General features: G+C 48.3%; 1 protein-coding gene across 2 annotated transcripts in view; it reads right to left on the bottom strand.

Annotated features, from left to right (window-relative positions):
• COL27A1 (collagen type XXVII alpha 1 chain) overlaps nucleotides 1-15,138 on the bottom strand; it is a 159,602-nt gene that overhangs the window by 102,283 nt on the left and 42,181 nt on the right. For both annotated transcript variants that reach the window (XM_040606985.1, XM_040606986.1), the window contains 5 exons: nucleotides 10,683-10,727; nucleotides 9,727-9,780; nucleotides 7,295-7,339; nucleotides 4,891-4,944; nucleotides 3,641-3,685 (listed from right to left, as the gene is read on the bottom strand). In XM_040606985.1, the coding sequence (XP_040462919.1) occupies nucleotides 3,641-3,685; nucleotides 4,891-4,944; nucleotides 7,295-7,339; nucleotides 9,727-9,780; nucleotides 10,683-10,727 (243 nt within the window). The remainder of the gene's footprint in view (nucleotides 1-3,640; nucleotides 3,686-4,890; nucleotides 4,945-7,294; nucleotides 7,340-9,726; nucleotides 9,781-10,682; nucleotides 10,728-15,138) is intronic.

Here is a 15,138-nt window from a genome sequence, read left to right on the forward strand (position 1 = left end):
GCAGCCCTTCGCAACACGCTGGCACTTGCCACAGGCGGTGCAACGCCCGACAGCAGAGCCTGTGTGTCAGGAGGTGTTTGCCTCCCTTCCCTGAGGTTAGCAGGTGGGCAGGAGCCCCCATCACGGCACCCGACAGCTGGTGGGACACAGCTGCGGATCGCTCACAAACATGAGCTACAGGACAAAAGAAAGAAGAGCAGCGATGAGCGCAGCTAGGCGGGCAGGGAAGCCAAAATGACGGGTTGTGGTGTTAATGACTTGTTCATGCTGCTGTTCCCTAAACCTTTCAGCCCTGGGGACGGCCTGGTCCTGTGCTGCTTGTGTAACCCCAACTGATGGACCCTTTGGGCTCGGGCTTTTCTTTCACAAGGTATTTGCAAGGCACCTGACACGGTGTGGCTCTGAGCATTCAGCTGAGCTCCAGGCACAGGACCAGCAGCACCAACAGGTTCTCGGAAAAATATAAGGAAATCTCAGCTGTGTTTGTCTAAATTATTAATAGAGCTCAGACAAACCCAAGAATTACTAAGTATGCCTTGGAACTGAACTTTGCTCCTTCCTTTCTATCTCTTTTAAAATAATACCACTAATAAAAGACATTGTAAGCAAAAATCAGGCATAAGATAGCGCAGCTGGTAAAGTATCGATACTCCACAGGAAAAAAAAGATACAATCACACACCAACAACAAAGGTGAATGAAAAGAGAGCTCAAAGCTCTTCAGATACATTTCCTGAAAGTTTGCCTTTAAGCATCCTTCTCTAACAGGGCTTGAGAAGGTCTGAAAATATTACGCTCTATTTAAAGTTTAATATAACCTGCAGTGCAGACATTTCTGATTGTGGCTACCCATCTCCCACAGCGTGAGAAAATCATATCGCTTTCAGCTTTGCGCTTCTTGACCGATGCCTAGCTACAGCTCCTCTTCCTGTGGGCCAGCTCCCTCGGTGCCAGTGCATCTCCTTTCTAAGGACAAACCAGGACTGGTACTTTGCCTGTGGATGCCAAGAGAGCAGGTAACAACAGCTTCTCCCATTCCTTCTCCCGCGCACAGCGCGGACCACAGCCCTGCTGCCCTCACAGCAACGAGGCCTTTTTGAAATCCTTTCCCCGCCCCCCCCAGCCTTTCAACTGAACACCATAAAAATCCACAAAACCACCATAAAGAGCCATTCTTTTCAGCCACTGCATTGGCAAGGCTGAAGGTTTAAGCAACCGGCTGCCTTAGCTCCAGACCTCCAGCCTACCTCTAAACCAGGCAGCAGACCTGGAGATACAGACTCACTCACATCATTTCAGTTTCCCTAGTGCACCGTACTTCAACCACAGCCCCCAGCCCTCTCCTCGCTCAGGAGCTCGGCAGGGCCGTACGTTAGCAATGCACTTGCTTGCTGCACGATGCAGCAGGGCGGGAGGTGGAGCCAGATGCTTCCACGACAGATTCACTATGTCCCTCACAGCTCTGCAAAACTTAACTTCCCTGGAAGGAATTCAAGATCTGACTCATGTCCAGTTCTTCTATTTTAATCGTTCCCTCTTACATCATTCTCGGAGGCCCATGGTGTCACATGCAAACTCCCCCTGCCCCCCCCCCACTCCTACTCTGCTGAGCACTTAATCTGTTGCTGCCTCTTACCCCAAACAAAACCAGGTAGAGGAATATATTTAATACCAGCTCCTTCCCTGTTCTCCAGAGCACTCACCAGCTTGGGATGGCAGCTAGTAAGGGCTTCCAAGAGCTCTCCATTGCAATGACAACACTGAAATAGAACAGGAACAGTAGCTGCGCCAGCAAACCTAACAGCATGGGGATGCGAGAGACCGGAAAATCACAGCAGGCTCACTAACACTGCAAACCAGCTGGGAGACAGCACGGGCCAGGAGATAAGTGTTGGGAAGGGAACCAGGTCAGCTGGTTCCTACTTTCCGCTCTCCCAGTGACTTCCTGAATAACCCTGGACATCACTTAATCCGTTTGTTCACGCTCAGAAGTACAAATCATCAGCATCGGTCCATTCAAGATTTCTTATTAAACCAGATATCATAAGATGGGGATGGAGCCAGAACTCTCTGAAAGAGCCGAGTAGAACAAAGGTGCTCATGCACAGCCGTTTAATCCCTTCTCTAGATCCCAGCCCAAATGCCTCCATGGCTGAGAGATTCCCCACCGATCTCAGGGGAGCCCCTTGTTTGTAACAGTGACCGCCAGACAAAAGCCCTTGCCTGGAAGATTGCAGATGCTAGCCAAACAACAGCTGGAACGCTTTGAGCCTCCAGCGTGCTCTGTGCAGGAACAAGGCAGAGAGCAGAAACCCTGCACCTAACGACAGTTGCTTTGTTTGTTTTACTCTGGTCAATGAGTCATCGTTACATCGATGGACTCTCTGCAATTATTCATCACAGAGGTTTCTGGTGCAACCAGTGGCTTACAAAAAAATGTGAGATCTGTACAGATTTCCAGTACCCCCCTCCCCCCCCCCCCCCCAAATAATATCTGCTTGATCTCCCCCCATCCTAAGAAGAGAACAGCCAGCCAGGATGAATGTGGCACTGTCGGGATGTTTGCATGGCTTTTACTGCAGGAACGCCAGCGAGCGGTAGGTAGGTGTGGGACTCTTGAAAAGCATGTGTTCGCAAGGAGGGGTGACAAGGGGAAAGCACTGGATTTTTCTGTGTGTGAGTGAGTGGACGTTTCACAAGGAGTCTGTGAGTGCAATGGTGTCAGGAGATCAAGAGAAACTCAGGCTAACATGAATGACAAGGTGCAAAGCCATGAGACACACCAGAGCATGAACATGCCTGGTTGCTGACTCCTGGAGCAAAAGACTTTAGACATTTTGTTAAAGGAGGCATACAGAATTGCTTGGAAGAAAGCTGATGTGAAAGAGGCTTTCCTTTCCCTGTTTCTTCTGCTCATTTCAGCACTTTTCTCACCTGCTTTTGTTGCGCCTTCTGCTACAGTCAGCACAAACCCCGTTCTAGGCAGCGCTCTTCAGTTTGCACCTTGTATCCAGCCCTACCTGCGAACACCTCTTCCTCCTGACCCAGCTCTCCAATCTCCCTGGCCTCCTTGCTCCTCAAACACGTCTTCCCCTGACCTGTCACTGCTTTAACTCTGTACCACCACCAAGGACAAACGGGTTGCTACACAAAAGTGCACCTACATTATACAAACCAGGATGGTACCAGGGTTGGAGACAATCACAGCAAAAAGAGGTGACAGTGATGGGACTGGTGGGAGTGCAGAGCAGTGGATGTAACAGAGCGAGTGCAGACACCTGGGGTGCCCCAGCCACGGTGGGGAATCAGCAAGTGCATTCAGGGAAAAGGCTGGCCAGAGAAAGGACAGAGGGGAGGACATTGCAGAAGAGAATCTGAGAACCGTTAAGATCCAAGGGACCATGGAGACAGTGCAAGAAAGAACAAAAATGCCTGTGAAGCGTGTGGAGCATGGAAGAAAGGAAGAGAACCGTGTGTGTCTTCAGTATTCTTACTGCTTGACAAGAGATACATGGAAAGGTTTGTTTGATCTCCCCATTTAGTTCCCATCAGAAGATATGAAGGGATCCAGCCAAAAGCCAGATGTTTTGTTTTCAGTTTCTTTCAACAAGGTCTGCATAATAGATGAGGAAAAACTTTACCGGCCTACCCATCTTGCCCCTCTTCCCAGGAACTCCAGGGATCCCCTGCAAGGAAAACACACAGAGAGAAAAATAATAGGTCTGGTTGAGAAAGCAAACAGCCAACCAACAATACAAAACAAAGCTAGAAGAGAAAGGGGAATGCAAAACAGGCTAATGACTGCAGCATTGTTCAGGAATCAGAATGTCAGCTGCGAGTGCAGAAGACAATTAACCTTCACCCACTAACTACGGCCCTCCCTGAGGACACACGCAGGCAGCGTCCACACCCAGGGCAACTGGCTGGAGCTGTGTTTAGCAGGAGCAGTCATTAAGCTACTGGTCTGGAACCGAACGAAGGCCACCGCCAAGGCACTCGCTGGAGAACTTCTGTTTGTGTTTCTTATTTAGTTATACGAGCACTAAATCAGCGACTCTAGCGCGCAGGGCAGTCCCCTCCCAGGCAGGCACATGCACACTCGCTCCCACACACTCCTGGGGCCTCTCTTGTTTCTGGAGCTTGTGTTTGAGGGAGAAAAAGCTGGAATAAAACAGTCTTCATCTTACAGCAACCTTCCTTAGGAGCTCTTGCAGTGGGAAGAAGGGGTCCTTGGATGGCTAGAGATCAGGCAGATGGGGGGACGTGGGGGAGAAGAGCAAAAAAAGCAAGGGCGGTCTTGCAAAGCTCTGAACACGTGGGTTTGGAGAAGGCACAATGAAAAGGGGGGGGGGGGAAGGGAGGACACATGGAAACGGCAGCCACAGCTGCCCGTCCACAGGTCCCTCTCCTGACTGCCCAGCTCGATAGGACTGGAAGGAAAGCCCACTGGCAGAAAGCCCCAGGCACTGTCCTTTCCAAGAGCCGGCTCGTTCCAGACATCTCCAGCTAGACACCCAAAATGCTGGGACACCGTGGCTGCAATGTCACTCCTGTGGGGGCAGGGAATTTCCACATACATTTCCCCCCCCTGTCCCATCCCACTAAGATCAGCTAGTAAGGGGGAGGAGGAAGGCAGATTTTTAAGCAAAGGACAATACAGAAAAACTCCTCCCCTACTCAACAGTGAGCTCTGATGGCTCTGCCTGAAGCCTAGGTTTTCCTGAGCTGAACGTCAATGTTATACAGGGACACAGGTCTTGGTGCAAGGGCAGAAAGAGGCTAACGAAGGCATGGTTAAACATTCGGCATGCTTGCCGAAGGAAAGGTTACAATGAGCTCTGAAGAACTGTACTGAAGCAACACACCAAGGTTTTCTTCGCAAAATACTCACTCGTTCTCCATCACCCCCTGGTAGCCCAAATAATCCTGGGAGACCAATATATCCCTAAAGAAAAGAGGAAATAATTAGTCAGGTACATTTCTCTATTAGCTAGCAGGCAGCCTGTTTTTCCTGAGCAGCAGAGCATCCTCCAGCGCTGGTCAGTGGCAGCATGATGAAATAAACCTTGAGGCAAGTGTATATGCCCATGGACTGCATGGTGCTGGCTTCCACGATGTAGTCCAAGGGCACATACCCTCACACCAGGGATCATGAGGACTCCAGGCAGGAAGAGGCCAGCAAGAAGGAACCTTACCTGGGCTGGCTCTAAGTGTACCTGAGGGAAACGGAGCTTTGTTCAAAGTTAGCGAGAGCAACAGCAGAAGCAATCCATGAGCCTACACCTCCTTTCATCTCTCCAAGGGCTCTTTTCCTGCCTTTTGCACTCATTCCAAACTGTGCTGTGAAAATGTCCTGTTGCACCGAGCCCTTTCTGCTTGTGTCACTCAGTGGTGGCACACCGCAGCCCCTTCTCACCCAAGCACCAAGCGTGCCAGGCTGCCGACCACCCTGCTGCTGAGGAGGAGCAAAAACCGTTCTGCCTCGAGCCTTTCCCGGCAAACTGCTGCAACACCAAGACCTTTTGCAAACACATTGGCAGCCCAAGCAGCAAGGGCCCTGCCTCGGCAGGGAGAGGCTGAGCATGCTGCTCCAGGCTCTTCGGGTCGGTGTAGGAGGCTCAACCAGTGCGTACACACAGACCTCCGACACCCAGCTACAAAGGAGCCTCCTTCGCACCAGCGTGTCTCACACAAAACCTGCTCCCTTCAGCGGCAGGCGTCGCGTTTTCAAGGACGCGGCGTTTCCCCACCGCCTGGGGATCCTGCTCAGACAAGACATGCTGCATAAAATGCTACATTCCCCTGCCCTTGCAACAATCAAAGCCTTGTGTTTAATCCTCTTTGCTCAGCAGTTAGCACAAAGTTACCTTGTGTGTTGGTCCTTTGCAAAGGACTAATTTGTGCCAAACATGCAGAACCAAGAGGAAGTGAATTTCAGCAGGGAGCCCACTCACCGTGGCACCTCACTGTTACAAGAGCCAAGTGTTAACACTGATTTTCTCTCATCTTTCTTTCTCCATCATCACTAAATCTCCTACTGTCAACCCCACCAAACTTTTTCACCAGTCCATCGCTCCTTCTAGGGATAACACGTAGCCAGGCAACACGGCTAATGTCAAAACGATGCCTTCGCCTCCCAGATCCCGAGACAAAGCAGGCAGCTCCTGAACTACCCCCTGCAGAAGCAGCAGCAGGGGTGAGGGATGGAGAAGAGCCCACAGCTGGCTCCCTCAACCCACAACGTGCACCTTAGTGCTCAGTTCTGATGGACTGCAGCTGAACTGAAAAATGGCTCTCTCGGGTAGCTATCGATATTTCAGTCCTCAGCACTCAGGGCTGCAAAGTGGAAAGTAATTTTCAAGTCTTACGTTCTGCACATCTACCACATGATAATTACATGAAGTCCTGGTGAGGCCAGAGAGACAGATGGACCAGGGAAAACTTCACCACCTGCAGAAGCCAGGTGAGCTGCGCTATCTCAGATCTGCCTCTCTCCTGCAGGACATCGAACGGGCCATCTCCCCTCCCAGCTCAGCAGTGCAGCTAGCTACAGGGCCAGCATTTGTTTATTCCTTGCAGTTTGCCTAGTGATGAAAGCCAGCTGGTTGAATTCACTGCATATAGAGAAAGTATCACATGGTAAAGAAATGGGGGATTTTATTGGCTCTGAATCTCTTTGCGATTTTATAATTGCAGGAAAAGAACAAAATGTGATTAACTAGAGTCTCAACTGGTAAAATAAAATAAAAATAAAAATCCTTTGCAGTGAGAATGAACCCCCAGCAATTCAATTTGGTGAGCAAAACCAGGCAGAACAAAGATATTAATGTTTGTATTTGCACATGGCTTCAAGATGCTGGCTTGCTACTCTGCATAATGATATAAATCACTCCCAAACCCAGGACTATACCCAAAAGAGCTCATATTCAGCATGGTCGAAGACCGCTGAACCACACTTAGTGAAACTAAAGAGGCCTTTGGGAGATGGGGCTCACAGAAAGTTCAGACTTTGGTCTTTGGTAGGAATTTCTATGCCATTCTTTCCTGCAATGTGAGCTCTGAAGGGGTTGGCTTCGTATCATCAGCACTATTGGTGAACTTTGATCTTGGTACATATTCCATGTTTAATTTTAAATATTTAGCAGTGTTTTAATAAACAAGCAGTGCACAGCTCAAATCCCCTGAATTCAACAAATTAGAGCAACTAGTCTCAAGATTGCAAAATTCAGCATAAAGTTTCTTGAGAAGCCTTTGGTAAAAACAAGCAGAGAAAAGACAAATGAAAGGCTGCTTACCCGACTGCCCTTTGGGCCAGCTTCCCCTATGGGGCCAGGTAAACCCTACAACAGAAGGGAAAAAACAAAGACAAATGTGGACAGGCTTTAACTTAACCCAACGAGCAGTGCCAAATCCCCAGCACCGTCCCTGCGTGGTCCTGCTTTCAGGGCCAAGTCCAAGGCCTATCAACAAAGGAGAAAAAAGGACAAAATGATACAAATAACAAATCTCCCATTGTTGGGGAGCTGAGGCTCTGCAGAACCTGAGACTGCTGCACATAGTGAGCCTTCCCCGGGGCTGAAGTCGAGATTTCTGATCATAAAGACCGAAAGAGCTAACGCAGCAGGGTGCACGGAGGTTGCGTTACACCTCCGATGCGACGTACAGTGATGCTCTGTACCCAGCAGCTCTCGAGTCATTTTCCTGCCTAAGTGAACACACACACAACAAATGACAAATGTATTTCAATACCTGTTTAGGGAGCACAGGTGGGCCCTGATGTAGTGAGAAAGCCTCTCCAATTTCTACAGCTTAGAAAGTCACTTAGCAGTGCTGGAACTGCAATATCTCTATCCCTTTGCAGCATCAACAGCTATAGAAAGAACTGAAAATACATTCCCCATTCTACTGCTATGCCTATTGCTGCTCACTTAAAAGTACTGTGAAAAAGAACCGTGTAAAAATGCATAATGAATTTTCATATTTATTGTCTTCTAGCAAGTTTCCAGGTCAATTTCTTTCTAGTTCCAAATGTTGTTGGGCTTTTCTGGAAAAGGGGAAGAAAAAAGAAAAAAAAAATAAAAAAGGCTAAGCCCACATTTTCTTTAGCTGGCAGCACTGCACACTCAGCCTGGGATGTGAAAGTCAGGTTGTGCTCTTTCCTGGCTCATGCACCATCGCCAAAGATTTCAGCCATCCGGGTGAAGTTAATTCTGCCTATGATGTGCAAATCAAAACAGAGCCAAGCTCTCTCTCCCATCGTGCGGCAGAGCCAGCACAGCTGACAGCAGTAACAAGTAGTAGAATCTCAGTAAAGTAAACAGCTCTGATGCTGGATACACACCGCATTCAGATATGCTGAAAAAAGGTGCCTTAAAGAAAAAAAAAAAAGAAAGTCACTTTCCTGACCCAAACCACATTTTAAGAAAGCACTTTTGTTCTTCCTATGTCAGGCACAAATATTTCACCCTGTTTATCTGATGGGCACAACACTGCTGTGAAATGTTAAGCAGCGTTCATTAACTTTGTATGTCCAAACCAGCTTGAACTTCTCCATATTGGTCATATATTGGTCATATAACACAGATTCTTTGGTATGCAAATCTTGAAGTGCCTTTCGGAGTATGAACGGAGCATTTAGTCAGGTGTATAAAGCTCTCCTCCAGTCCTACCATCTGCACTCCCCAGTGTGCTAAGCAAGGTATCAACTTAATTTTCAGTTTTAAATGGATCATACATTATTGATAGTTTGAGGCAGGGGGATGCAGACTTGTTCTGTACGTCTAGTTCACATTGCACAGCTGCGTAAAAACACACATACAAACTCATGCCAAGTCTGAGAGACCCCTGACAGGCTGCTGGGGTCTTTGGCACCCACCTGGCCTCTCCGCCACGCACTGACAGATAGACGGGACGGAACCCAACAGTAAGGTGTCCGTTTCAGAAAACCACGACAAATTCATTTCACTCTAAAACGTTACAGGGCCAGGTCTTCTGCCCTCTAACAGATTCCATTTAGGGTTTTACAAATTCTTCCTCTTAATTTTTCTTCCTACTTTTCAGTATCTTACGTCAGTAAGACAATAAAGTATCCAATCTTAATCTCCACTCCTCCGTTCCTAAAGTCACCATTTTTCATTTTTTTCAGAATGAAAACAAAGACTTGGTTTTCTTTCATCATCTTTTCTGCAGCTGCAAGTATTATGTTCTATATATTTATGGTCCATGCATGATTTTGTATGTGTGTGTGTATATATATATATGATTATGCTAGTGAAATTTACTAGTGAGAGGGCATCTAAATAATTTCTTTAGGTAATACACCTTTTGCTGTCTCAGATTTCTAACTTGTTCAACATCAGATACAAAATGTGCCTAAAAGTGAAGAGAATCACCATTCTGTGGTTCTATTAGCAGCTTGCAGGTACGTTTCTCTGCTCTGCTGTTTTGGGTTTTCCTCCCCTGCCCTGTTGTTATATTGAAGCAAAAATCTGTCAGATTTTGCTATAGAAATTCAGGTTTTATCTATCACAAGCATAAAATACTTTCTAACAACCGTAGTGCCCTCAGAGTTGAAAGACCATGTCGTTGATACAGCAGCTTGGGGAGGGAAGAAGGAAAATATTCAGACGTATTCTAGAGGTCTGCACTGTCTTTCGTGGGGCACGTACTCAGCTACCTGCACACCCAAATCCCTAGTCTGTGCACAGCACGATGAGATTTACTGCACCTGCCTGCCAGGATAACCTTTGGCACCTGGGCTTCCATCTGGTCCTCGTTCGCCCTTGGGAAAGAAAAAAAGAAAAGGCACAGAAGGTGAATGTCACACTTGGGAAGCCCTTTTAGCTGCTTCATTCTTTGAGCTGGGGGCTAAGGAGGGTGGAACGGATTAACCTGATGCAAATTTATAGAGAATAAGAAAATATTGCAGGTACACAGTGGAATAAATTAATGAGGGGGGAAACACATAGAAGCCAAGTCAATAGGATCCATGCATTAAGCAAGTGTCACTATTTCTCCTCCTCCCTCCATCTGCAGTGAAAGCAGCAGATAGTTTGAAACAAGGAGGCTAAGAGAAGGTGTAAGGCTACATCTATATCTGGCATATGGAACCATTTTACTGGTGAGGAAATTCTGCCAAAATTCTTCAGAACTAAATGGATTCATGTATAATATCCTTTAACATCATTGCTAACAGGGCCTGCTATTCATTGCCTTTTTTTTTTTTTCTGAACTGCAAACATCAGACTTAACCAACTAAAAAGGGGGGAGAAATGGGGAGAGGGGGAATCGGCTTTGGGAGGGGAATTACATGTCAGTACTTAATGTGATGTGGTTAGTTAACTCCAGACGAAATTAATGTAAAAGGAGAAATAAAGGGGGAGCAGAGTAAGCTGGTATGTCTTCCACCATGTAAACTTAACATGGCTGAGCAATAAAAATCAGAAATTAAATTTAGAAGCTCTGAGGCAGTCTCCTCCCACCAACCTGCTGATGCGCGGCCAGCCTACGCGCACAGCTGCCGGCAGTACGGGAGCTCACTGCGCATCCCCCGTGTGTCCCGGGCTGCCCCTGGAAGCAGCTGGCTGTCCACACCGAGCGGGACGTATGGCATCCAAACCAGCATCAGAGTCAGCAAATCCACCCCTCGTTAAAGGTCCACTGCTGGAAAGTGGGAAGACTCACCTGGTGTCCAGGGTGGCCTGGTGGTCCAGGGTAGCCTTTATATCCCTGTTGAAATAGGATGGAGGAGATGAATATGAAGGAAGGGGGTGGGGGGAAAGGAGTAATAAAATGTTCTGATTTTGTTTTGAATTCCTCTTTGCAGCGGGGAGTAAAGTTCTGAGGAGAAGCAGGTTTTAGGTATGGGACAGCACTGCACAATCAGGCTGCGGCAGCAGCAGCCCAGACCCGCTGGGGTCTGCCCTTGGGGGTGGTCCAGCAGGACGCTCCATGAACAGAGCTGGACTTGTATCTACACTCAGATCTGTCTACTTGTAATCTACACCTTTAGCAAAGTGATCCTTAATCCTTAGGAAACCACAGGCTTGTAGGATGAAATATTGGCTTTGGGCAGGTTGGGAGACTACACAACATGAGTCACTCACATTTCAGAGTGCTCACTTTCACTTTAGAACTTGAAATACCATAGGAAACATCAAAATAACTGTTTACTGTCATGGGAAAGTTCAGTTTTGTTTTTAGCTTGAATTTGTCTGGCTTCCAGCTTTTCTAATCTAATTACTACAAGGTATGACAAGATTCAGAGTCCTTCATTATGAAGCTACCTAAACCAGGGAGCAAGCCATCTCTTAACCTGCTCTCTCTCTGCTGAATTAATTAGAATGAGTTTCTTAATCCAGCTTGTTAGCTGGCAAGTGTTGCAGGCTTCAAATCATTCTCACAGTCTTTCATAAACCTGCTTCAGTTTTTCAGGGTTTTTTTGAGATGCAGACACCGAAGCAGGACAAAGGTAGCCTGTTCCACTGCAGACTGATCAGTATGTATTTTAAGAGTTTGCTTTCTCCAGGATTTACCTAGATCTCTCTTCAAACACCGAGTCAATTCTGCAAGTGACAGGCACTTCAGATCCCCCCCCCCCCCCCCCCCCCTTTATTATCTTGCTTCACTTATTTGAAACAAACTTATTTCCATCAAGTGCAGTCAGAGCAGATCAGAAGATTGAGTTCAGTTACAGAGGTGACTGTTTGGCTGGGCTACTAGCAAGATTTAAAAAAACAGGCAGAAAATTTAACTTGAAACAAATGGGAGAGAGAAAATAAACAAGAAACAATCCTTGCAAAGATACTACAGAAATAACAAAATGCTTTCGGGGTGGGTTACAACCATGAATTGTAACTCAGCCTCCGCTACTCACCCTGTCCCCAGCCAGGGCTCCTGGCGTGCGTTGCCTGCGAAGCCCGCAGGGAGCATCCCCTGCTCTGGCAGCCGTAACCGAACCCAGGCTTGGCCGAAGGCTCGGCCTTTTGCTTCACTCACCAGATGAACCCAGGCCTGTTTCTGCTCCCAGGTCCACACCTCTGCTTAACAGCTTTTTTATTCTTCCCATGGGCTATTCTAGACCCGCAGCCTAAGCCTTCGCTGGCGGAGGTATGCAATGCGCTCAGCCATCCTGGCTACTACCCTCTCCCCTTTGCATTCCTCCTCGCTCGTTATTTCAGACATTTTGGCCTGGAAAAACATTGATTCCCTTTTCCTCAATTCTCTCCTGCTTGACCTGGCTGAGGTAGCATGCCCCGCTCTTGACTGAGTTGCACCTCCAGAGAAGGCAGCGGCTGACCCGAAAGACCATTTGGCTACTGGCTGGCCCTTACTTGAACCACCCCGAAGGTCCTTTCTCCGAACGCTGCTAGTGCCTTTTGGCCAGGGGCTCCTAACTGGAAGTGCCTCAGCCGCTCCTGGAGCAGGGCTGGATGACAGGACTCCCTGCTCCTCTCCAGGAACCTGCCCCACGATATCTTCCTCTTGCCTATCCCTCTCCCTGGCTCCTCGGCAGAGGCTCAGCGTCAGCAGAAAGAAGGGAGGATGATCCACCTGGCCAGGTGTCTGGCCCGAAGGTGAAGGCACGCTGTGAAGGTCCAGACCCACCTGGCTGTGGGAGGCCCAGCACTTGGACCACCCGTGCCTGGAGCACGGACCAGCGGGGCACTGTGCAAGCGGGGGGCGCCTGTTCTGGCCCTCGCCCCACCAGAGCGCTGCCAACGGGAGCAGCCCTGGGTTCAGCATCTCCAGACATGCCCTGGGATTCAGCACGGAGCCCATGGGCTTTCCTCCTGGAGCTGCTGCCCAGCTTGTCCAGCCACAGCCTACAGCAGAACTACCTTTGTCTCCAGAGAGCTGGAGCACCTACTTCCATGGCTACAAACACTGGGCTGTCTCACTCCAGCAGCGATAAGGAAGAGGTGCCTAGCTTGGCTGCTCCAAACATTCTGCTCCGACTGGGCTCCCGCAGGACAGGTGTTTCAGGTGTTTCAAGCCTGCCAAGTCCACCCAGAGCAGGTGGGTAATGACAGCCCTTTGAGCTGCTCAAAGCATGGCCTGAGCTAAAACATGCCCCAGACACTGCATTAGTAGCTCTGTAATGGTAAGTGAATGGCACTTAAGTTAAATAGGCAGACTACTACTCTTACATCCTATTAAACATCCTCCTCGCTACACATAATGAGCTCTGGGAAGCTTCAAATTTGCGTTTCTTCATAGTATGCTGCAGTTATTTCTGCCTCAGGTTAATTATAGCAAGGAGAGACCAGAAAAGGTTGCCTATGCTGAAGCTGGCTGCAACGTGGAAATATTTACCTGCTAAAATCCTCTTCAAATAGCACTAAAATGACAGGGCAGAGGCTATGAAAACAACTGCATTTGCTCTTTTATCCAAACACTTCCTGATGATTACAGGGTGCTCAAGAAAAAAGGGCTGTGATTTAGAAAGGAAATTGCACTCCAGCGAAGGATTTACTCATCTGTGATGATATTTATAATCCACTCTCTCCTAGCTAAAAAGGATCATCCTGCGCTTTGAGAGGAAATGTGAAGAGCAGAGAGGCCAGCGACCGAGATCTGCAGGACAGCGCGTATATTGAAGCACCGACCAGTTCCCAGCTCTGTCTTTACTCTCTGAGTGACCTTAACAAAGCTTCTTCTCTCTCACTGCTGCCGTCTTCTACAACCTTGTACTTTGCTACAACCGCTTTCTCCTGCCCAGCGTTTGAGGCTGGGAGCCGCGCCGCAATGCCCTGCTGAGGGGGGGTCTGCGCAGCCCCCAGCCAAAGTCCCCCTCGTAGGCGGGGGGGCAGCCACGTCCTGCCACCGGTCCCAAACTGCTGGGCAACACCAGCCACATTCGCTCTGGGTGGAGAGGGTGGGAATTACAACTAGGGGTTGAAAGGCAGTTTCATTACTTGTGGACAGGTGCAGGCAAAATGACTTTGGGGGTGCGCTGAGGTCAGACTCTCCAATCCTACGAAGAGCAAAGTTCTGCATTCTAAGGCAGCCACGCTATCCAAAACCATGTGCTACGTGGTTGTGCCTCCAGCTCACGCTGCCGAAGCAGTTTCATGGAGTGGGAAAAGTATTTTGTTTCCTCTGGTGAAACGTTTTGCCTATTTGAAAGTTTCTACATGGCGTTCTGAGATCAAAGCCCTTGGAGCTCTTTTCACAGTCCCTCCATGGTGTGAGCAGGAGGGATGCCCATTTCCAAGGTGTTGCTGTTTTCTGGTAGCCAAGATGTGCTGCCCACCTTCAGCCAGACACCAGCGTGTTTTCACTGGGAAAACGCCAGCAGGAAATCCAGATAAAAAAAGATTTTCTTCCAAACGTTTCTCCAACAACTGTAAATTCTTAATGCAGGATGCTAATAAAAGCCAGGTTACACCAAAACTACTGCCAGACTAGTGCTACTGGGAGGTGGTTTTTTCTAAGCTCCACCAAAGGAAAAATTTCAGCATCCAACTTGCTCATTACTTGAAGAAACAGAAGCATACTCCTGCCTTTGCCCTGTCCGGGGAGAGCCGAGATCAGACGCGAAGGCCATATGCTGGGCTCAGGATTGTTTGTTCAATCTCCTATTCCTTCTTGACTTTTTCCACTATAAGTCCTTGTACTCCTGACACTGCATTTTGCTGATCATAACCACAAGGTTTTATTTTATGAGCTGTTATACCAGGAGAATGGTATCCTTTGCACCCTATTTGTTAGAACTTGTTTGTGACAGCAAAAGACCGGTAATTAATCACGCTGTAGCTCCTGGCCTGCACAGCACCCCAAGCGTGATCAGCCTTGGGAGCAGAAAAAGGAACCCAGCCCTTACTCTTGGCAATTTATTCCAATATAAAGCAGACAACAAACAATCACGGAGAGGGAGGGCTCCTTTCAGACTCCTCCACACCTCCTTTCTCTCCCCAGAGTCTTAAAGCATACCTGAGTGTGTGTTTGTGCGCAGCTAACTGGCCTGAGGAACAGTCTATCTTCGACCGCCCATTGACTGATGAAGTGATTGAAACAAGACGCTAATTTTAACTGTTCAGCTTAGCTACGTCAATATTGGCTTGCTGGGAAGGGGAGTCATGCTCACCGAGCCCAGCCATCAAACAGGTCCCTGCAACGGGTCCAGCTTCCGAGAAGC

Source organism: Falco naumanni, chromosome 9, assembly GCF_017639655.2.
Source record: "Falco naumanni isolate bFalNau1 chromosome 9, bFalNau1.pat, whole genome shotgun sequence".
NCBI classification, from domain to species: domain Eukaryota; kingdom Metazoa; phylum Chordata; class Aves; order Falconiformes; family Falconidae; genus Falco; species Falco naumanni.